Below are 23,698 nucleotides of genomic sequence, written 5' to 3' on the forward strand. Positions count from 1 at the left end.
ATGAGTGTATGATTCTTGCACTGAATTTTAATTTGCTTTAAAGTGTAATTTTTTTGTGTGTTTTAAGGTTAGTGGATGTTATTTTGTTAGTACTGAGATTTCAGCAGGGATTTGTTTAAAATAACAGTTGAAACAAGGACCTAGAAAAACCTCACCGTAAAGAATTTATAATAGTAATAATGCTTTGCATTCTGAAAGATCCCACATGTGAGCTGATTAAATTTTTAGATGCTGCAGTATGAGGTTGGAAGGCATCTCTGGAGATTGTTTAATCTAACCCGCCTGCTCGAAGCAGGGTCAGCTCAGAGCAGGTTGCCCAGGACCATCTCCGGTTGGGTTTTGAATATCTCCGTATCTCCTATGTCAGATGCTCCAGTCCTTCAGTCATCTCCGTGGTCCTTAGCTGGACTCCCTCCAGTGTCCTCGTCTGTGCTCCAGGTGTGCTCCCACCAGAGCTTAGCAGAGGAGAAGCATCACCTCCTTCACCCGCTGGCATCGCTCTTCCTAATGCAGCCCAGGATGCCCTTGGCCTTCTTTGTCCAAACCTCAAAAGTTATATTACCTTAAACTTGGTGCAGTTCGTTGTACTGTCAGTGGGTTTAAGAAAATGAATATTGGAAAAAGCCAATTTAACAGCTCAGGTGTACTGATGGAGTCTGTGATAAATCAGAAGAGAGCCCCACTGTAGTGGGTGGCTCAGTGAAAACATCTGCTTGATATATAGCAGCAATGCAAAAAGAGCCCTGTGTTAGGTTATGTTAAGAGTAATAATAATAAACCCCAGCAATTTTAAGAGGAAAAAATAATGGAATATTTTCATTGAATACTGGCACACAAATAGTTTTTAATTTGGCCACTAGAATTAATGAGTTAGAAATAATTTTGCAAAATTAAAAACATTTACAAAAATCAGTACAGTATTTGGACATCTGAAAACATTGCAGTATGAGAAGATGAAAAAGGTTCTTTGAGAGAGAAGCCGCATGAGAGGTGATGTAACAAATGTGTGAAACCAGAATATACGGGGAGCCAGAATTTATAGAGCAGTCAACTTGCCTGCAATTCCTAGAAGGCTACTGGGGAAAAAAAAGAGAAGTATTTGTAAGTACCTAGAACATAAAAGAATGGAAAATAACAATAGCAGTGATCCGCTAGTGGCACCACAAATTGGATGGGGAGAGGAAAGCGTTGGTTTGCTTCTCCTGAGTGCTTCAAAAGACAAGGATGTGGTGGCAGTCGTCTCATTCACTGGTGGATATTTTATATGGATACCGGAGGGAGATTATAAATTATCATGGAAATATTCACACAGTTCATTTTCTGCTGTGTTGCAATCTCTCTGTTTAATATAAAAAACATGCCCGTGGAGCTGTCGCATTAGCACTCTGTCCCTGGTTTGTTGATGTGCTAATCCACGTTCAGGGTACTCTGTAATTAAGTTAAGATCGATGCAGTCATGATGGCGTGAAAGCAAAGGCGTGGGGCGGTGGAGGGGGATGCCGGCCTCGGCACTGCCCCGTCCCACTGCTGCGGGGATGCTCTCTTTCGCCTCAGACACCAGGGTGGTTACATTCTGAGTAAGGATTTTTACAAGCCCCATTGGGATACCTTGGACAAATTAGATCGCTTCCTGGTAGCTACACGTGGTATCTGCCTTCTAATTTAAAAACCAGTAAATCTTCCACATGTTCTACTTACAATAGTCTGTCCCAGGCGTTTTTTCAGCTTCAAGTATGAAATAGTGAGGAAGAAAAAAAATTAGATGTCAAACCTGTTTTGCAGTTTGTAAGCATGATGCTCTCCATGGTTACCTTGGGTTCAAATGACATGGAAAAGGGAATATAAATCCATGCAATTATTAGGGAAGTATGCACACAGAATAAAAGAAATCTCATTTAAATGAATTCCAAATGGGGAATTAACCTCTGCTTTCCTTGGGACCAGTATAATTTTGCAATGACAAACAAAATACGGTCCGCAGGAGTTAGCTACAGAAAACGGCAGCAGTGCAAGAGAGAGATGACCGTGGTGTTCTGCAGTGTCCCCTGAGCAAGGGGGAGATGGAGTCACCTCCCCTCTGCAGAGGCAGAAAGATAAATTTAAGGGAGAATCACCTGCTCAAAAGCCCTTTTTTTTTTTAATGCTTACTTTCTGCATCCTCATCTACGCGAGGGGAGATGGACTGCTGGCCTGACCCACGGTGAGGGTGCCTGCTCCTCCGACACCCACACTGTGAATCGGACGCCTGGTCTGGGGCATGGGGTCAGGTTTGTGGAGGGGAAGGATTGAAGTAGCCCATTTTCAAGTTATTTCTCAATGATTGCTCTGAAGTCCAGTGGAAGGGTGATTAAGTGGCTGTGTTGGGTCAATAAAAGCGTCTTCCCAGTGGTGCGGTCGGTGAGCCATCTCCTGCCCTTGCTGTCCTCCGGTGACTCTGCACAGCAGTTTTTGTGGGCTGCAGATGCTCTAGGACGTATCTCCAGAGAGGAGGACCTTTTGCCAGGGAAGGTTGTGTATCCAGTAGCCTGTGGTTGAAACAAGGGCTCTGTCTTGTATCGCAGCTTGTCTCAAATTGAATTCAAAAATGATTTTGTTTTCTTAATAAACTAATCTCCGTGCACAGCTTCAGATGTATCAACTCTGGCAGGTTGCTTGCACACAATATCTTATAGGGGGTTTCCAGAATAACTTTTGAAACACCATCTTTTTTTGCTGCTGTATTTTTTTGTTTTATTTTGCCTTCAGAGAGCAACATTTTCCCTATTACTTTTTTATTTTTTAACTTTATCTAGTGGGGAAAGCATGTCTGGGCAGGGAAGGGCTGTCTCGTATCTAGATAAGGGATTTCGAGCTTCCTCTTTGCAAGGGTGTAGAACCACTGTTGTTTTTCTTGAATGGAGGAAACATTTACAGACCAAAATAAAAATTGCAGCCCCATGGAGGTTTCTGAGCAGACGGAAATGGCCCAGAGGTCTTTGTAGGATTTCCTGTATGTGATGTTTCTTGCTGTAAGTAAAGGTGAGATCATGCTGTATACTTACCACCCTGGAGATCTCCACTTAAACAGAGGCACAGAATTTACCTCACTGTATCATAATCCTTGCTTATTTGTGCCTTTTTTTTTTTTTTTTAACTTTCGGTTCAATACTAACAAAACGATCAAAATTCCTGATAAAGTATGGAATCAGGCTTTTGGTAAATACCACTTTATTTATGTTTCCTGTGTTTCCTATTGAACGTGGAAGCTGTAATCTCTAAGGCGTGAAGTAGAAAGCAAGCCCGCTGCCTCCGCATTTTCCGCAGATGTGGGGTGGCACGGCGGACGTTCTCATTTTGACCAGTAAAGCACTTTTCACCTTCACCGTCCAACGCAAATCCTCAAGCGGGAGCTACAGAAAGACTTCCCCCCCCACCCCTCGGTGACCGCCCGCGGTGAGTGATGTGTTCCCGGTTGCCGTTTTTCAGAGCTCGGCGGTGACGCAGCGCATCAGCCCCTGCTCCACGCTGACCAGCAGCACGGCCTCGCCGCCCGCCAGCAGCCCCTGCTCCACCTTGCCGCCCGTCAGCACCAGCGTCACCGCCAAGGACTGCACCTACGGCGCCGTCACCAGCCCTACCTCCACGCTGGAGAGCAGAGACAGCGGCATCATCGGTGAGTGCCGGCACCCTTCTCCTTCGCGCTCTACCGCTGAGCCATCGCAGTCGTCGACTGCGTTGGCTTAACAAGAGTTATTTTAGATAATACACCCGCCTTCGCTCATTAATGGCACGGTTTTGCGTTATTCGAGTTAATACTGCAGTGACCACGGTGAAGCGTACCCCCTCCGTCTTCCATTCGTCATGGGTGCAACTACATAAAGTTGGTGAAACTTGGGACGGATGAGGTTGATAAGTACATTAATTGATGCAAAGTTTTGGAACTTGTTTAAATGGCGAAAGAGGAAGAATTTTATCTCCCTTCTTCTATTTTTGCATCCCATCTTCACCTTTTTGCTTCTTGCAATCTTTCTTCCCAACACATTTTTGCCTCCTTTAATTCTAGTGAGCTGGTTGGGTTTTTTCCTACCAAGTTTTTCTTTTGTTCTATATCCTCTCCTTCAGCTGCTGTCCATGCCCATTTATGAATGTGGAGATGTTAATTTAGAGCGCCACACGCTTTTTGGTCCAATAAGGAAGATGGGATGGTCTCGGTGCCAGGCAATGGCTGTTATTCGGGGCTGCCATCCCCTCCTATTACCTCAAGTATAGAGGCATCTATTTTTTCAGCATTTTCCTTCCCTTAATGCCATTTAGTCCATAGCCACTGTTCTTTGATGTCAGAGGAAAGAAAATGGATGACGGCATCCCGTTCATATTTCAAATACTGTGGGATTCTATTATTATAAATATAAGAGACTGATTACCTTCTGTGCCCCGTGACTGTCACTGCCACCTTATCGGTGACTCTGCCTCAAAAATGACTGCTTCTCTTAAGCTCAGCCTTGGGCAGGAAACAGATTGAATTAACACAAATTCCAGTGAATTTCAGTAGCCGCTGTAGCAGGTTTTTCATTTGAGTGATCTGTAGGTTGCAAGTGTAAAGGATCTTGAGAAAAATAACATACACAGATTAATTTCTTTACGATAACTGTAAAGGCACAATGGGAGAAAAGTAATGTCTATGTAACATCAGGCAGGATGGTCCTCACTTGGTTGTCCTTGCACTGTGTTTTATGTTGAGTATTTCTCCAGCTAAGAAGATTTTACTTTGCCAACAGTGTATGTAGTGCTTTAAAAAAAAGAAAAAAAAAAAAGGCTTGATAATTTAGGCAGGTTAGTTGTACTAGTGATTAATATTTTGCTTGGCTGATCAGGAAATCTGGGCTTAGTTCTGCTCCTGTATGCCACAGCAACCTCTGTAGCACTTCTGCCTGCATGATCTTAAAATGCAAATACGTAAGCTATTCTGAGCTGCATACCAAAGTAGGTTAATAAATTCTGGGAAAAGTCATTGCAGTATGACACACCCTTCGTTCTCTGCTCACACTGTCCCACGATCAGAGCTTCACCCTGTCCAACAGCAGCCCCTTGAAGCCTGGCTGGGCTGGAGGATCATGGTGAGTAAAAGTGGACGCTTGATTCCAGCTGGGTCTTGCCTCTGGCAGAGCTGTGAATCGGGTCTAAGACTTGATCGAAGCCTGAAGTGGAGCAGGAGAATAGGTAAAAAAGTGTGTTCTCTGCTTTTATGAGCTGCTCTTACTAATGACATCTGTCGGTGCGTGCTGCGCTATCGTGTTGGGCTCGTCTGGTCCTCGTGGTTCGTTGGCAGGTGACCATCTGAAGGTGACGAAATTGTAAGTTCCTGCAGTTTGGTTTCATCTGGAGTTTCTTATCCACCTGAAAGCCAGAGGAGATCTGGGTGGCCTTTGTGGTACACCTGTGTGTCAGAGAAGCATCAGCGTGATCCCGATTCCTGACGTGATAAGGTGTTGAATCTTTTTGCTCAGATTTTATACCCTATCCTTTTTTCACTAGGTCTATAGTAATTAATTTTTAAGTCTGAAACAGGTTTTTTTGCCCCTCACAAGGAATATTCCTCCTTAGAGGTTCTTCTGTCAGGAATTTAGATTTTCCCATGGAAACTTTGGAAATAATAGAAGGTGGCTTATCCCAAGGCTATGTTAATGTATGCCAGATGGAAAAGTTGTGTAAAAATATGTTCGTGTGGAGTAGGGGAAGCACTTTCCAAGGCTTTCAAAAAGCAAGCCTTTCCTCTGCTAGTGTTCACACTCAAAGGAAAACAAGAGCCTCTTTCTCCCCTTATTTCCTCCCCCCCTTTATTTTTGACAATAACATTTTCAACACCACCTTATTCTGGCATTTGATAGAAGCTGAACAGCTGTAACAAATTGTGGGGAAAACGGTCTTCTCCAGTCATACTTTCCAGCAGCGAAAAAAATTGGGAGGTTTTCTTCTAAGTCTTTTTCTATACATCTTCTGCAAGTGTAAGGTCAGTTCAAGCGGGGGGGATGTTTGCCCACAGAGATGGATGCACAGTTTGGTCATTACCCTCCCGTTGGGATGGGAATTGGGTGTGCAACAGTTTTGAAAGGTGCTCTCTGCATGACAGCAATTCGCTAGAATTATTTTCACTACAGAACGGAGCAGACAAATTGTCCACGTGTAGGAAGCAAAGCCCACCTCGTGCTTTGCTCTCCCCTTAAGGAACACATCAGCTCCTTTGTTTCTGGAGGGTCAGGGATCAGGTTTCCCTTTTGGTTGCATTCCTCGATTATTGGATACAGATCTTCTTGTATGCATATCCCTTGCTTGTGTTTGTTCTCTGCAAGGATGACTGTAATGACGTGGCTTTTGGTCTGAGCAGCTTCACGTGGTACCTCAAAAGTGTAAATGTGTCAGAGATTTTCTTGTCAAAACTACTTACGTTTTTGTGCCATTTTTATGTGTAGAAAAAGAGTAAACATTTCCCTAGGTATTTTATGTTTCCTGAGTCATGGTCCCTCCTGCTCCTCCCCAAGTAAGTGATTTAAAGTATTAGCTCATTAGCTCCAAGAAGGTGTAATTTTAGAATAGGCTGTCCAATATATTTCTTATTCATCTTGATAAACGTTATGGTTTTAGGAAGATCTCTTGATCTTTGCCACCTATCAGTCCTGAGCTGCAATGAGCATCACCTCCAAATCTCGTGATCGTGAATCGCCACCGAATGTCATATTTTAAAAACACAGAGGCTTTAACCTGTGTCCCAGAAAGTTAACGTGCTATTTGTAAGATATATGAGAATTAGTAAAGAACAGAAAACAGTTAATTGAGGTTGGAAGTCAGTCCTTACACCATTATGCATAATTGCTTCTCTCTATGTGATTTTGCTTAGCATAAAATGGTTTTTTTGCACGTTAAGCTGATTTTACATATCTGTATTGCTAGACACAGCGTTGCCAAAGTTAAATCAGAGTGTGGCTCTTTAGACTCCGAATTAACTGCATTAAGAGCATAACTGTCCACTAAGATGGGCATTTTGGTGTTCTAATCTGTATGTAAAGCCCAAATTTTAACCAGTCAGGTTTTCTCTGATGACTTGTCCTCTTGGAGTTATTCCTGTCCATTTGCATGTCACCTCTTATATAATTTCAATTATTAGAGAGCAAGCGTGTCGTATCTCTAATCTGCACAGCACAGGGACTATTTCATGGTTACTGATGACTTTAATAAATGCATCACTTAGGTTAGAACAGACTTATTTTGAAATTTTAGATCCTCTACAGTAAAGGGAAGTTCAGTCTACGTACGTTGAAAGGGTAACAAAAAATGTTACAAGGTCCAGATCTTCAAATTCAGACACTCTTATTTGTAAAAGAAAAGCAATGGGGAAGGGGGAGGAGGAGAGAGGAGGTGAGCCAAGAGGAGAGATAGGAGCGAGTCAGCCCTTTCTCCTGGAAGCCACTAAATCCTTTTTGTGTAAAACAGAATGGCTGGTGAAAATGCTGACCTGACTTTAACCTCTGAATAGCTTCCAGGATTTTTTGGCTCTCACTATGTAAAAGCAGCCAACTGTTAATGTTCAAAATCTGCTACTGAAAAGAAAACTGGTCAAAGAATCACGTGCTGCTACGGGGAAACTTTGCACTTCACGTCCCCGCAGAAGTGGACTGTAAAGTTTTGCTGCTTGAATGCAGGAGAATGTAAGAAAATCTCCAGCAATCTTAGCAAGCCTGCAAAATAAAACAGAAAACGTTTCTTGCTGGTATGTAAAGCTTCCCCATGTGCTTGTGATGTTCAAGCAGCATTTTATGTCATTTAGCAGCAGTCTCCCAGGGGTATTAAAAGAACGGCTGTTTTCTGTGTTGAATCTTCCTGTAAAAGTGCTGTAATTTATTCCGATATGAAATGGGGCCATGCTTTTTCTTCATGTAGGGTCCTGTGATGATCTACACTGTGTTCCCCGCTTAACTGTTAGGGGGATCATCTTGAGCAGGGAAATAGGTATGATGTTAAAGCAGCTTAAAGGGAAACCAGTGAGCTGCATAAATCCTCTTGCGCTGCTGCCGCAGTGATGTAGATAGGTCTAATACCATGTGGACCAGTTGCCTTCACTTAGATTTTGTGGATTTTTACAATGAAGAACGACATGTAAAGGACCCCCATTCCCTCCTGGAGGTCCCTGGCATATAGCTTTTTTTCAAGTTCTTTTTTTTTTTTGCTGTTTTTTCCTCTGACTCCTGGGCTTTTATCAAGTTGCTGCTTTCTACAGATTTATGTGTTTGTGGGTTAAAAATAGGTTTGTTAATAAATTCGTCTAGAGTGCGTGCTAAGCAGAATAGATGCTGCTGACAATAAAACAAGATAGATTTGTTTGCAAGTTTAACTGCTTGGAGAAGGGAACAAAGAGCAGCTCAAAAGGCACATCAAGATAAATTTAACTCAGGTTAAATATTTTTGTGATCTTACAGCTAAAGCATTTGAATTCTGACATTCTCATCAGTATTATGAAATGCTTTGTTAATAATGAATAAGATTCATAAGAATTACAGATCTTTTTTTAAATCTAGCCAGCTTCCATTTGGGCTCATTCCCCAAAGGAGGAGCTCCTTGAAAAATGTCTAATACTGATGAATAATTGTCTTTTGTTCACTAATGCATCTGCATTTTGCAGGTGACGGGGATGACAGTTTAGGAGGTGAAAAGGGAGGCTGTTTATCAGGCGTCTCATCAGCTCTTGAGCAAAATTAGTGGGGTCACAGAATCCCAACCACAGAAAGTACAAAAGGACACCGTCTCTGAATCCTGGTTCAATTCTTTCTCCATTTCATTAAGAGGACAAATTAAGCAGAAAGCAAACGCGTGCGTGCACATGTGACATGATTCATGGTTGATGTCAGGGGTGAGAAACCGTGAAGTCATGAAACAACGGTTCTGCCTTCCCCCAGTAAAGCCACTGAGGCATCAAGGGTTGGGTTTGACACCAAAATCTGGCCCCTAAATACTGGATAGGTAATGGGTCAGCTACAGGTGTTTGTTATGTTACTGGAAAAAAAGGAGAAGGAAGAGCATTTAAAGCTGAAGGAAGTGGCACAGAACAGATGTTATACTCGAACTGTGAAATTTGCTTTGGTTTATGGTCCAGCCCAGTAGATGGAAATAAATTGAGTGAAAAATTGAAAGAAAGAATAAACTAAAAAGACGGATCAGAAGACAGCTAGAGGAAAATTCAGCGTTGTCAACTCCCACGGTGTTATTTTGGATACTGTGATAAATGACTTTTCTTTAATGTTTTAGCTGTTGATGGTGTGAGATTAGATGGGACTCTCAGCTTTTATTTTAAGAGCAGCAAGATTTTAACCTTCAGGGTTATATGAAAAGCTTCATAATGATCCAAGCTTGCCCAAAAAGTTAATGCCAAGTATACAAATAACTTCCCTCCCCTTGTGTGCACACTCCCACACATGCCTCCTTTCTGCTTTCTTGTTTAAGTCTTATAATTTTAAAACCAGTTTCAAGACTGTGGTGGACTCAAAAGAAGAAGAACAATTGTCCTCGCGGATGCTAAAGAAGGAAAAAAAGTTGAACTGACGTTGACGAGACGGGCAAAGATAAAGAAGGATCCAAAATGGTAAAAGGTAGAAAATACAGAGAGGATGCTGAATCAAGAAGATGATGGGAGTTGATGTAGAGTTAAAGGGATGTGTATGTGCATTTTTTCTTCTGAAATTTTAACAGTCCCACTGTTAAAATCCAGTGGCTACCTGTAGCTGACACATGCAGCGAGGTATGGGTTTGTAGAGGGGAAGCACACAGCGTATGGGGGCAAGGAAAAGAGCGTGCAGCTTCTGGCTGCTTCTGCAGTTCGGTAAGCCCTTGTACATAATTCTAGTGCATCACTGTCGCAGAGATGTTACTCCAGATGTGCATGTGTGGTTTTGTAAGAGGTCTATGTTTAAATAATAGTACTTAGGAGCCTTGTGCGGGGGGGGGGGGGTTATGATGCTTTGGTAAATCAGCCATCAGCATCGTTACTTCTGTATTAGATTTGGAACCTTTTTAACGATTTCTTTAATGTTTACAATAGTGGGCTGTGCTTAAAAACATTCATTACCTTGTTTCTGCAAGCGATAAGCTGAAGTTTATAAACTAAAGCTTTGCTGATCTGTTCTGTCTCCCGAGCAGGGTATTTGCAGTGAGTTGTGCTCTGATGGTGGGAGTGTCTCGCTCTGTTGAAATGCTGTTTTACCCAGGCCTTACATTTCTAGTCTGAGTAGCAGACAGGTACAAGCCCTTCGAGGCATTCAGACCATTCTTCATCCCGCTTGTCAGCCAGTGCATCAGGGAATTCAGATTTAGAACAGAAAGAATATAGGGTCAGCATGATGCTACTGCCAAGGTATTTTTCATTATGTTTTAGGACCTTTTGTGTGCTTACCGTGATTTATAATACCTTGAGGCTTGAAACAGAAATGGGTTTACCTGTTTAATCTCTGTCTTTTTACAGGATTGTTTATATGAATTAAGCCAGTGATTCCCCCCGCCCCCGCATTTGAGACCAGTGTTGTAAGAGAAGTTAAACATACGAAGAGCGATGTGGATTTTGACCTCAAGCCTTGAGCAGGGCACACTTAAGGGTTTTGGGGTTTTTTTGCATGGAGAAGCCTTAAACTTACTGGCTGATGGTGTCCAGCAGAGAATAATGTTCTTCTAAAAGCACTGAGTGCTCCAGGGGCTGTCGGGGCATGAGTTGCATGTGACCGCCCGAGGCTGCCGCCTTCCCTCGGGAAAGGTTTGGGCTTATGCTTTCTGCCTGCCAAACTTTTCTGTTTGGCAGCCAAGCTCCCTGGAGCGGTCTGGGGCGACACGGCTATATTTAGGTGTATCCTTCTGTGGCTGAGTTTATGAAGGCTTATGTAGATTAGGGTAAAAAATTTATTCTACTCCTTGCCAACTCGTACATGTTAGCTAGGACATCTCTAATGCGATAAGGCAAGTCGTGTTGTACTATGTTACTGGAGATGAGTGAAATAAGGTTAACTTGCAGAGTTTGCATGAATGTTTTCAGTACCTAATTTCAGTGCAACATACGAAGCTTGCTACTTTGCTGCAGTTATTTCTTTAAGGCAACAAAATCCTTATTTCCTACATGAGACATTATAAGTCTTTACATATAATTAATGTTGGTCATCATGGAGTGGTAACTGTAGAAAACTGCTTTCTCCTGCAGTTCCATCTGAAAGGTGAACATAAAGGTTGACGTTTTCCAGGCATGATCTCTGCCTCAAGGAGAATTGGATGGGATAGTAAAAATCCCTTCGCGTGCCTGACTCGAGACAAGTACAGTTGAAAGCCTCATGCTCCAGGGCATAGGCCAGCTTGCAACTAAACGAGAAATAATATTTGCTGTCCTGTAAATACATGAAACTCTCTGAGAAGTGTAGTACTGGCTGCAGTGACATCTACGGTGCTGTCTTGGATGAACTGCTGCTTTGATACGATTCTGTTTTTTTTCCCAAAGAAACAAAATATTTTAAACCATGTTATTTGAAAAAAGTTCTAATCAAAATGTTTCACCAAGGGAAACGAGCCAAGTTTGAAAATGAAAGCTTGACATAGGCAAGTCCTCTGCCAAGGAAAAGGCAGGCATAAATCTTGAATACTAAAAGCAAGATAGGATTGTAAAATGAGTCCAGCATCTGGAGCGTATCCCCTTCTGGCATCAAAGTCCACGTGTCTTCAAAGACACCCAGGCTGTGCTGCTCAAAGCTGATGCAGGTAGTACTTTTTCAGCGGGTGGTGTTGAAATCTTGTGGAAAGAGATGGGGCAAATCCTCAGAGAAGGCCACAGAGGGGACTGCAGAGGGGCACCGTGCTGCCTGCATCGCATTTGAGGGTCTTTCTGTGTTATTATTCATTAATGTGTTTTACAGCGCTCAGATGTTTTAGATGCCTCAAATTCTGTCTGTGTTCATATTAAATAGTGTGAGACTGCATGCCAGCTGAGACTGGAGATACATATATATATAAAAAAAAATATATACATATTTATACACACACGTGTCTATATTTATATACATGTGGTATTACTTCAGTGCTATAGAGAACCTCAGATGTTTCTGCATGGCTGTCAGTTTCGCATGTTCAGTGTGTGACTCTCATGGCTTCCCCCGTCTTACTCTGTCCCCTGCAATAATCCTCTCCGTGCCTCCACGAGGCAGCGACGTCTATTCTTGCTACCGACGACCGCCGGCACGCGCCGTGGTCTCTGTGATCGCAGCCCGCTGGCTCCCATAGAGCAGGGCCCAGGCACTCCGACGTTCTGGTTTTTTTCACCAGGGTTGTGCTTTCTGGCTGGATTCAGCAGTGAAAAGAGCCTCATGTAAATGCACGTTCTCTCGCGGCATCTCTGCAGCCCTTCTCGCACCCCCGCAGGTTCCTCTTGTGGCACCCCCAGCTTAACGTGTCCCATCACGTAACCTGATGGACTGGGTGGGGACTCAGGGTTGAAAGATCTGCCTCTCAGCAGATGGCTTAAGGCAAAAATTCCTGCTCTTTGATGGATTTGAGGTCATCGGTTTATCTTTCCCAAATTTAGAGCATGCGATGTCTTAAGAGATTGTGGGTTTTTTGAGCTTTTGGTTAATTGGGTTTCCTTGGGTTTAAAAATCATAGAATCACGGAATGGTTTGGGTTGGAAGGGACCTTTAAAGATCATCCAGTTCCAGCCCCCCTGCCATGGGCAGGGACACCTTCCACTAGACCAGGTTGCTCAAAGCCCCGTCCAACCTGGCCTTGAACACTGCCAGGGATGGGGCAGCCACAGCCTCTCTGGGCAACCAGTTCCAGTGCCTCACCACCCTCATTGTAAAAAAAATCATGGGACCCTTAAGAAATTTTCTGGCAATGTCTGAAGAACCATTTGTTTCTTTTCTAAACCTCATATTAAGAAAGTGTTAATTCTGGTATCTCCATCGGTGGGACAATTCCATTGCCATTTTCCAGCTTCCAGTGGCAGGGATGCTGTGAGCCCCCTCGGGGACAGGGGCTCGTCCTCTCCCGAGGCTGGGACACATCTCCTCCCACAAACCACTAAATGTTCCTGCAAACTGAGAAGTGACAGTGGTGAAAACCTCAGATACTGGGTTTCTTGCATGTGGGTTAAGCTGAGCCCATGAGTGTTTCCTGCAGCCCCTTTTAGCACTGACACAGTTCAAATAATGTAATGTATAATTGGGGTCTGTGGGGACTTTTCATCACTGGGACCTCCTTTCATCAGGCCATCGTCCGGATTAGCCAGAGTCATGGTTATGAATTACAGAGCAAAGAAACAAGGATGAGCACAAAATACTTGTTTTGTGGTTTAGATGTTCAGTCTAACCAGAGTAGTAATATCAGAAGCAATCTTAAATTGAGAGTCATTTTTTAGTATAATCTGATATTCTGATGCTCTCCTGTATTCTATGTATACAAAAATCTGCTTGACGATAGAAGCATGGACAGCAATGTCGTCATGTTAGTTTGTAGCTGCCGTTGCCCGTTTCAATCGGCTTCTCTGCATCTGGATTAAGGCCCGGAATATTTTTAACATGTAGATATGGTTTAGGTACATTAATGATGCAACAGGAGTCCTGCTGTGACTGTGAGTAGGATTCATCCCGAGGGTGGGTCTTCGTTCCCTGTGCAACCCTCTAAAGAGAGTATTGCTGTAAAGCACAGTTAATCCCCCGCAGGGGCCACCGCAGGAGATGATGGGGAGATGTACTCACACCCCCAAACCATAGGAGCACAGACCCTGGTTTAGAATACCCCCTGCAGTTCTGGAAAGTTTAGGGTATGAATATGGCAAATTTGCAGAAATCATGTTATTTTGCAGATTTCCATCAGGTTGCGGGTGTTCATGGGCTTGATCCTATTGGGGACTGACAAATGAAGTTCTTTCTGCCCAAGAAATGAAATGAAATGCAATAGAATACAGTAGAATTTTTTCAGTGGGAAGGGACCTCCAATGATCATCTAGTCCAGCTGCCTGACCACTTCAGGGCTGACTAAATCTTTGCACTTTCTTTGTATTTACTAGCTTTTCATTACCAACTTCTTAACCCTGAGTATCACCCTGCATCAACCTTAGTTGCAGATAATGTGAATTTTTCTGAAATTAGACATTGCTTTCTCAAATTTTGATTGTGAAGTTGTAATTTCTGAGCAGCTCTCTGGGTCGCGCCGTTGGTAAGCTTTAGTTCCCCCAGGAGACGTGCTCTGCATGTCAGTTCACGTTGCTGGCTCATAGGTAACCTCACGCTTTTGCCTTTAAATAAAGTCAAAATTGGTTTGGTTTAAAATAGCTCATAGAAGAGATTAAGTCCATAGAGCAATCGCTTCCAGCTTGTGTAGCAGTACTTATATCATCCAGGGCTGTTCACAAGGTAAATTAATCCACAGGGAACAATCCTAAATACCTGATTCAATGAAGAGTTTGCACATAAAACAGCTTTAGTGTAAAACAATGAAAATTACGTTTAAAATGAACACAAATTGACAATTAGAAAAGGGGCCAGTAGGATTTATTCGTTCTTTACTTTTTTTGTTGCTTCATTTAGAGAAAACTTATTTTGACACATAGTTATTTTGTTTTTCCTCAGTTTGATGTATTGGAAGATGACTGATTTCAGGTGCTGATGTGTTTCTGCAAAGATTAATTAGGCATATACTGAGATAGGTTTTTAAAATGAATGGATTTTAATGGATTAATGGACTTTTTTTTTTTTCTGTAAATAGACAACATAGTATGCCTAGCACTGCAGACCCAGACTTTGAAATGGAGATTTTCTAGAAAACCATTTCAAACCTATTTCTCAATATTAAACAGTTTGAGGCAGCAAGAAAATCTGTGAACATCTGTTTCTTGTTTTTATCTTATTTTCTTATGCTAAAGTATAAATATGTTTACCTGACAGCAGACCTATGTTTAAATGCCAACAAACAAATACTGGTTCTTAGCAGTTGTATGCGTTGGTTTTAAATTTCAAAATATGTTACAAACAACTAAATGTTGGAACTCTTGATGAGACATGAAGGTATTGATCCCACTGCATAGAGAAGAAACCCAATACTGAGAAATAAAATGATAGAAATAGGGGTAAAGGTTGAAGCTGCATGGAGTTTGTTGGGATGGATAAGGAGCAGGCACAGTAAGAATGACAGGGGTCTTCATTTTTATTTTTTTTTAATGATGATTTTGTGACTTTAGATGTAAGCAGTTAATTCTGGTTCCTATTATAATGTCATTTAACGTGCATAATTAAGGCAGATTAGTCCTTGGTCATTGAAGTTCATGGTTTTGCATTGGGGATAGAGTCCAGCAGTCTGCTTGGCACCTCGGTAGGGAGAGCTGTCCAGAGCCCCTGGCTTTAAGTGTCATCACTTTTGTATTTTGCCAGGTCTGTATGGGTATTTCTGAGAATTTAAATCAGATGCCTAAAGTTAGGCAGTGAAATTATTCCTGTACTCAACATGTAAACAACTGGCTTAAATACGTAGTTCTCTGCTTCTGGGTGCATATAGAAAAACAAACGAAATAACCCTTATCCATCTGCAGTTAAACTGCATCTTCCTTTAGGTGCTCTTTGGCTGGAACTTCTTTTCTAGGCTGCTTACTCTTTAAACTTGGCCTAGAAAAAGCTTTAGCCTAAAAGCATGGAGTAATTTAAAGCATTTGGAGTAATTTACTGTTTGTGTTTATCAATATAAAAATTAATGTGGTGCTGTTTGTTAATGAGGCAGCATCTCCCTTGGTTCAGGAATGGGCTTTTGTGAAGGCAAGCAGGCTGCCCCTGAGGAGACATTACAGTGTGATTTGTGTTGCAGACAAGAAGCCGTAGATCCATGCTGTTGTGTCCAGGGACAGATGGCACAGAAATTAGCAGAGAATTTGGACTGGGAAAGGTATTTACCACTGCTAAGTGAAAATGACGGATTTCAGTGGATTTAGCAAGTAGATCTACAAGCACAGGGCACGTCTGGGGCTTCAGAAAATTCAGGGTCGAGTTGAATTTCAGGGTTTTTGAATAGCAGTGGAAATGTGGGTGATTGGGATGATGAGAGGGTTGTGAGCTCTTTTATTTTTATTTTTATTTTTTTTTTATTCTTTTGTTCCCCCCCCACCCCCCAAGTTAAGGAGCAGGCAAGTTTGATGCACTCAGAGAAGCTGGTATGGGCGTTGGGACCTTCTCTCAATGACTAAAAGGTCTGATGATGACCTTGAACGAGTATGTGGGAGACTAAAGATGAAAGGAAAGTCAACAGCCTGAAGGGAGTTACAGCCAGGGGATAACTGCATCAGAATCCAGAGGAGGAAATCCCAACGGGGAGAAGATGTTAGTGGTGTGGATCAGTATAGTATTGTCACTTCCCAATGTGAAAGTCAACGTAGCAACAATCCTGATCTGTAAAATGAAATAATATAAGGGGAAATGTGTGGATTACAGTTAAAGCTTCATAAAAACCTGCTGTCAGTCAAATGAGATATTGGGTTCAGTTTCTGAACCAAACTAATCCATAAGAGCTGGTTGTTCATGCAAGTCAGGTGGGGGCTTTCTGTGCCTACGGCTTTTCAGTGTCAGACATTGCAAGGTTATAAAGTTCTGCAAACATTTCCTGAAAAGGTGGTAACTACGATGCAATTTAAAAGATATGAGGATCGCTGATAATGTTCTTTCCTTAATAATTTCTGCTGTTTCTGGAACTGTGTATTCAAATACAATGCTGCACATAATTTTTAATACTCTTTGTAATTACTAATGGCTTTTAACAGTATGAGCCAAAACATTACAGCCTAAATGTTCTTTTAGAAGTAGTAAGCAGAAACAGTATCGTTAAACTAAATTCCATAATCTCTGATTTATGTGAATGTGGAAAATATGATGAACATCATTTTTGGCTCTTGCATTGCACAACTCGGCATAGAGCAGTGTGTGTGCAAGCCATTCTTTCTTTGTTACTCATTTTGTTTATAATTTCTTCCTTCAAGCTACTTTGACAAGCTACTCAGAAAATGTGGAACGCACTAAATATGGAGGGGAAAGCAGTAAAGAACTTGGATCCGGAGGAAACCTGAAACCTTGGCAGTCCCAGAAATCCAGCATGGACTCCTGCTTATACCGTGTGGATGAGAACATGACGGCCTCCACCTACAGCCTGAACAAAATCCCAGAGAGGAACCTGGAGACGGTCTTGTCCCAGTCAGTGCAGTCTATTCCTCTTTACCTTATGCCACGGCCAAATTCAGTAGCAGGTAAGAAAGAAACGTTTTTGCCTTTAGGTTAGAGCGAGACACACACAGTACATGCATGTCACAGCCTTTTTCGTGTTCTCGTTACCCGAAGAGAAATCTCCTTTCTGTAGTCATCATCATTAAGCGTGGCAAAAATTGTCTTTTCGTTTGACTTACTGCTCCTAAATGGACAATTCTGTGGGGAAAACTGGTTCTGATGATGCTGAATGGTTATTTCAGCAGTCTGTTGTCCCTTTTTTACAAAATTGTACAACTGTAAGATTATTGGAGAATATGTTTACAAAAAAAAAGATTCTTTGCTGTCATTACAATGCAAATAATCTTGGGTTTAAAATACCACATAATTCCAAGACATCATAGCCATTTCTGCTATTTCAAAGGATTCATTGCAAGTAAAATCAGGTGTCTGACCTTCTCTGAAGATCTTAAGAACTTGGGAGTTAAGAGAATTATGATACTGTCTACAGACAAGTTGCTGTGGATCCCACCTCTCTTGGTGGACTTTGCCCTGAATGTGGTAGCCCACACATGTGCACGCACTGGTTTGGGTTTCGCGTTACCTGGGATTTGCTAATGACTGAATTTTTTTGTTTTGGCATTATATCGACGTTTTCTTCATTTAATTGAATGTCTGCTGTTTAAAAGATTCCTAAATGATGCTGTGACATATCTTATTGATGTCTTTTAACAACCTGCTGAGTTTCCCCCTGAAGTTGGTAACAGCAGGACAGAAACAAGAGATAGGATTAAAAATATTAAAGCTTTACTGAAAAGCTGCTTGCCTGGAATTATTCTCCTTTGCTGCCCCATATTTTTTTCTTGCTGGGTAACTTCTCTGGGGTTAAACATTCTGTTGAGGTGGTCTGTATGTCTGTCTGTATAGACACATGGAGAAATACGGTCTTGGTTTGTAGAGTCCCTGCAAGATTCTCCCGCTGGCTGGCAGCGTGAATGTTGCTTCAGAAAGTCCGGACTGCACAGAGCCTGGGATATTGTCTGTTAAAACAGCATCTCTTGGCAACCCAGGCTGCATTGCATAACTAGATTAGGTTTCCTTTTTAATCCCACTTTGGACAGTCACAGGCCTAAAAGCAATGTAGAAATGAGATTTTTATAGATGCTAAAATATGGGCACCCTAAGCATGGCGGTACAATACCACGTGCTACTTACTTAACGTCTGAAAGACTAAAAGCCTGGGATTTCAGAATGGAGAAAGGGGACAGGAAAAAAGTGGGAAACTCTGCTTGCATAGCCTTGTTATTACTTTAGGGTCATTTCTTATAAATGACACAGCGTAAACACCTTCAAAAGAAAACAGGGTAGACGAGGTACCATAAATTTAAATATGCATGTGTATTGGTTTAATTGACTTTGGAAGTCGTTGGCTTGTTTGAGGCATTTAGAGGCAAATACTGTTTCAAGAGAAAACTATCTAGCAAGGTTCAGGAACACCTTTTCTTTCCGGATGGTTTTGTTTTGTGGGTTTTTTGCTGCTTTTAAGTAGTATGTCAGCTAACACAGTACATGTCCCAGGATAAATCATTGTGGTAGTAACTATGGACAAGAATACAAGATTTGGCTTAACCTTTTATCATCAAATGATCACGTTATCTCCTGTAAGTTTGTGGCACCAGAAAATTATGTTTTCTATGTAATAGATTTTTATGGGATTTTTCCCCAGACCAGTTAAACTTGTTATCTGTGTACTTGAATGATGGGAGAGGGAAACCAGATGTAGTTTCATGGTTGACTTAAGCCTATCTGCAAAATGTGCTATTGCCCAAAGAGTTAATCCCGCACTGTCTGCCAACTCCACATCCTTGCACCAGCACTACACATTGGGTAGCCATTTGATAAACCAGATTAGTAGACCAATCCGACTGAAAATTAACCCTCCAGAAAATATGTATATTAATTTTGAGCCACAAGTTCATTAGAGTGGAGGCAAAGCATGGCTGGGAGTGGGGCAGAAAGCTGCCTTTCTTTTAGTGGTATTCCACATTTTAAGGTAATCATGAAACCACAGCTTTGCTAAAACAGACTGTTCTTGTCTTTTTTTTTTTTTTTTCCCAAATGCAGTTGAATTTAGATACAAACAGTCTATTCTTGGGAACCAAAGCATGGCAGCACTTACACCTTGTGGCTTTTTTTTTTCTTTTTTCCTTTGTTTTTTTTTTTTTTTTTTAAGGTTCTCCCTGAATATCTTCCAAAATGGCACAAAAATGTTCTTTCTTACAGCAGGCTTACAAACAGCAATCACTGCCGTGTAATGCATCCCTTTACTCACCAAACAGCTTACAACTCTCCCCAACACGTATTGATTTCATCTTGCACTTCGCTGCGTAATATTTCTTCAGAAACAGTTAAAAGCCTTTTTTTTTGGTAAATACTTTCTCTTGGAAGAAAAAACCAAAACAATGCAGGCTCTTGTGTACTGTAAAATGCCAAAGTGGGATGTTAGATTTGGTAGAGTGTGTCTGGGTCTTGGTAAATTGCTGAGATTCATGGGTTACCATATATGTGATAACGAGTTTTTTAAAAGCCCAGTTGTGAAAGCAGTGAGAGCACATCTTTCACATCAGCTCACTGGGAGCACGTATGGTGAGCAATACTGAGTGAGTTACTGCACAGAGTATAGAAGTTGTTAGGCAATTTTATGGTATTAGGTCAGAAGCAGCTGTGAAGGGCACTGCTGTTTGCCCAGGCAGCGAGCATCGCAAAATCCTGACTTGGAAGAGAAAGAGGAACTTTTCTGCAGGAGGGTCGGAGCAAATTATCCCTCTTGCAGTGGCAGGAGAACTTAAAGGTCTCTGGGTCACACGTAACTTATGGACAGCAAATTGCTGCAAGGTAAAGTACTGCTAATAAATTAGAAGAAAATTAAGCAAAATGTGAGCACAGTCTCTATGCATTAGTACCGTGTTTGAGGGGGAAAAACTTAAGGAAATTCAGGGACCAGACCTGCTGTTTCTTTTCTCCTAATAGCCCACATTAACAGCTCTCATATTGAAAATAGTGCCACCACGCTTCAGAGCCAGCACCCCTTCAAAGTCAGTGGGGCAGCTCAGGCACTGAGTCCATTCCACCTTCAAATTTAATCAAGCCTTTTCAAAGCTAAAAATGCAATTCAGCTCCTGAAATTTGTTTCGTGCACCATTTGCACTGTCTTTATAAATGTGGAGAGGAGCCCAGCCTGGCTCCTTATTGTCTTTTTTTGTCTTTTGATATAGAAAAGGTATTTTTGATCTCCGTAGGGAATCTTTTAAAGATCGTATTGAGTTAGCATTTCTCTTGCACTTTTTTTCTCGCAGGTTGGTTGAGCTAAATATTCTTTCAGCGTTTTTTAGTTATGTCTTTCTGGAATTCCAAGGTTTTTTTACAGTCTGAAGATTTTTTTTATATTTTCTAGATTATACTATTTCTGCCATTTTACTTATAAAATCCCTATCAATTCAAAAAGACAAGTGGTTCCCTCAATGTATTCCTCTTATCTTTGGAGAGAATGCTTGTTGCCACAGCGCAGCCTGAGAAATTTAGCTTTTCATCAGCTAAATTGCATAAAACCAGCTGGAATAAAATGAAGTGGTTGTATAGCTTTCATCTTGGAAATGGAAACATATCCTGCTCCAGCTAGATGCAAGGAACAGTGGCCCTTCGTGGATATTGGCATCGGTTTCTCATAATCTCTTGGAGTTGGAGAAGATTTACCTGGATTTATCAAAGATTTTTAATATTGTGCATTTAGTAGCTTATAATTTTAGCAAAGTTACGCTGCTTGAATTCAGACTTTTAAGGTCAGAGGGCTGAATTTTCTGAAAAGCTTTAGAGTAACAGTTCAGCTATATTGGACATGAAAAGGAAGGGGAAAACGCAGTGTTTTGCTGGAGGTAAATTCCTGTACTCGCTGCAATTGAGAGGTCCCAGTACCTCCAGCTTTGTCACTTGGGCACAGCTGGATTTCCTTGGTGTTAAACTGCTTTTGTTAAACCGCTCTTGAGGCTCTAAATTGGAGCAAATTCTTGTGATGGTACTGACTTCAGTGGTCTGAGACAACTTCATTTACATGATGGTCATATTATTGGGGATATCGTTGTAAAAATGAAGTTTAGTCCTGGTAGCCGTATACTTAACTTGAAAATTCACTCTATTTTGGTGAACTCCAGCCCTAACTACGTAAAATGTAAAGTATTATTGTGTGAGAAGCAGCACTGGTTACAGATAAGAAAAAGTCACATTAGCATTTCAGGATTTTAAACTAGTATTTTAAATTGTTTGTGCACAGGGAAGTGATTATATTTTCTGTTAACCTGAAGTTATAACTCAAATCCTTTTTTCTTTTGTTTAGCCAATGCTACATTATACTGTATTAGCTTAATGTATGTGGGGAAACCCACAAAAAAGCAAATTAAAAATGTTCTTAGTTCTAATTAAGGAAATTCCCTTCCCTGCCTACGTAGTCAAGATGGGGAGTGTTGGGAGGTATGTGTTACCTCTCCTGAACATGGCCTTTGCAGTACAAAGAAACGTTGCTTCATTCTTCCAGTGTTAGCAGCAATTTTTCTTGCTGTGTGGCATTCAGAAAGCATAACCCAGTAATCACCAGTTCTAACTGAAACCCTGAATCTCAAAGCTTTAAATAAAATAAAAAAAAAAGAAGAGGCATTTGGGTGACAGTTTCAGAAAGACAGTCAGGAGTTGCTAGCAAAATTCCTTCCAAAAAACCCCAAAAGTAAAAAAGAAAAAAGTGGTCTTTACTTCTGTGTGCTGCAGAACTTTTTACCTGTCAGGAGAGATAGTTTGTGCTCCGAAGTGAGAGGGGGCTGCAATTTCGAGAGATTATGATCCAAGAAGAAAAGCCTGTAAAAGTAATCCCTGCTCTTCCAATAATTCTGTAAAACTCAGTTTTACAGTTCAGCCCCATATGAATCCATTTGCTTTGCTGTTTTATTGTTCCCAGAAACTGAAAGCTTCAACTGCATTTTCTTCCTACCCCACCCCAAGCAAATACGCACAGTAATTAATTTTATATACTTCAACATTTTTCACACTAATCGTCAGAAGACGCTTGGCATTGGAGCTGGGCATTCAGATTTTTGAATGAACACAAATTTCCTAGGAAGGTTTGCATTTTGTGTACACAATGAACATCTCGTTCTATTCCCATTACCCATGAAATGAAACATGAAATCTTGTGTTATTTAGACCACATGCATGGTTTATGAGGTCTGTTTAAATGTTAATAGAGAATTTAAATGCCCTTATATAATACTAGCTCCTCTCTTTCCTCTTGGAGAATATAAAATAGCAGCAAATATATTATTAGTTATCAACTTTAAATTCTTTATCCATTAGAAAAGTGTGTTGTTGAAGGTGAGAGCAGGGTTTGCATAAACGCCTATACGTTATGTCTTTTTGAGAACACGGTGCGCAGTGGTTATCTCGGGGAGCAACCAGTATCCCGGTATCTGGCAGCTGGTCCTCTAAGGATGTTTCTGGCAGAGATCTGAGCGTCTGGCAGCCCTGCCTACCTCTGCCTGCACCTCACCAGGCAAAAGCACAAGCTAATAGTAAAAGAAAGGTTATAAAATGCGACTTGAAAAGTGTGACTTTCAGAAAATGCGTCTCTCTCTCAAGGTCAGAAAAATACGAGGTCAAGCAGCGGTATTTAAGCAGGTGATGAAAGCGATTGGAAGAAACTCATCATAAAAATGGGTTTCTTACTGTTGAGATATGTTCGTATTTTCCTCTGTCCCATGGTTTCCCTGGAGGAGTCCGGGAAAGGTCACGTAAACCGGGCGAGAGTGGTGATCCCATCTGGAGTGACCAACCTGTGAGATGTGAAACCGCAGTAAGACCCACTGAAGACCACAGGGGAGGAAGCAGAGCAGAAGCTTTTTAAGAATACCTTTAATTCTGCCCGAGGGAAAGAGAATTGATACAAAAATAGCACAGAGAGAAATGTAGTGTTAAATGAAATGCACTGCAACAGGGGGAAAGGAAGCTCTAATTAGATCGGCCGTAGAGCACATGCTTGTTCGCAAGCCCTGGAATGGCAGCTCTGTTGCAGTGTAACAAAAATTTGCACCTTTTTTTATTTTTGTTATGGGGTATGGTTAAACTCTGAATTAGATGCAACTCTTCATATGAATTATTCCAAGCAGAGAGAGGAAATGAAGATGCTTTGGGTAAACCCAAAAAACTTAGCATTGTCCTATTAGTGTTTGACCGTTTCTTGATAACTTTGACCAGATATCCAGCCAAAAATTGAGTCATTAAATCCGAAGCATATTTCTTAGTACAGCTGTAAGGAATCTGAATTTGGGGTACACTGAGAATACCTTGTAATAACACAATCTGATCCGTGCATCAGTCACAGCAAGCTGAATCCATCGACTCAGATGAGAAGAGCAGCGACACCCCCCCCC

General features: G+C 41.5%; 1 protein-coding gene across 1 annotated transcript in view; it reads left to right on the forward strand.

The window, feature by feature from the left end:
* TANC2 (tetratricopeptide repeat, ankyrin repeat and coiled-coil containing 2) overlaps positions 1-23,698 on the forward strand; it is a 208,362-nt gene that overhangs the window by 106,571 nt on the left and 78,093 nt on the right. The window contains exons 6-7 of the mRNA XM_010561364.1: positions 3,466-3,652; positions 17,009-17,272. Coding sequence (XP_010559666.1) covers positions 3,466-3,652; positions 17,009-17,272 — 451 coding nt within the window. The remainder of the gene's footprint in view (positions 1-3,465; positions 3,653-17,008; positions 17,273-23,698) is intronic.

Source organism: Haliaeetus leucocephalus, unplaced genomic scaffold (genome assembly GCF_000737465.1).
Source record: "Haliaeetus leucocephalus isolate CR32 unplaced genomic scaffold, Haliaeetus_leucocephalus-4.0 Scaffold144, whole genome shotgun sequence".
Taxonomy (NCBI): domain Eukaryota; kingdom Metazoa; phylum Chordata; class Aves; order Accipitriformes; family Accipitridae; genus Haliaeetus; species Haliaeetus leucocephalus.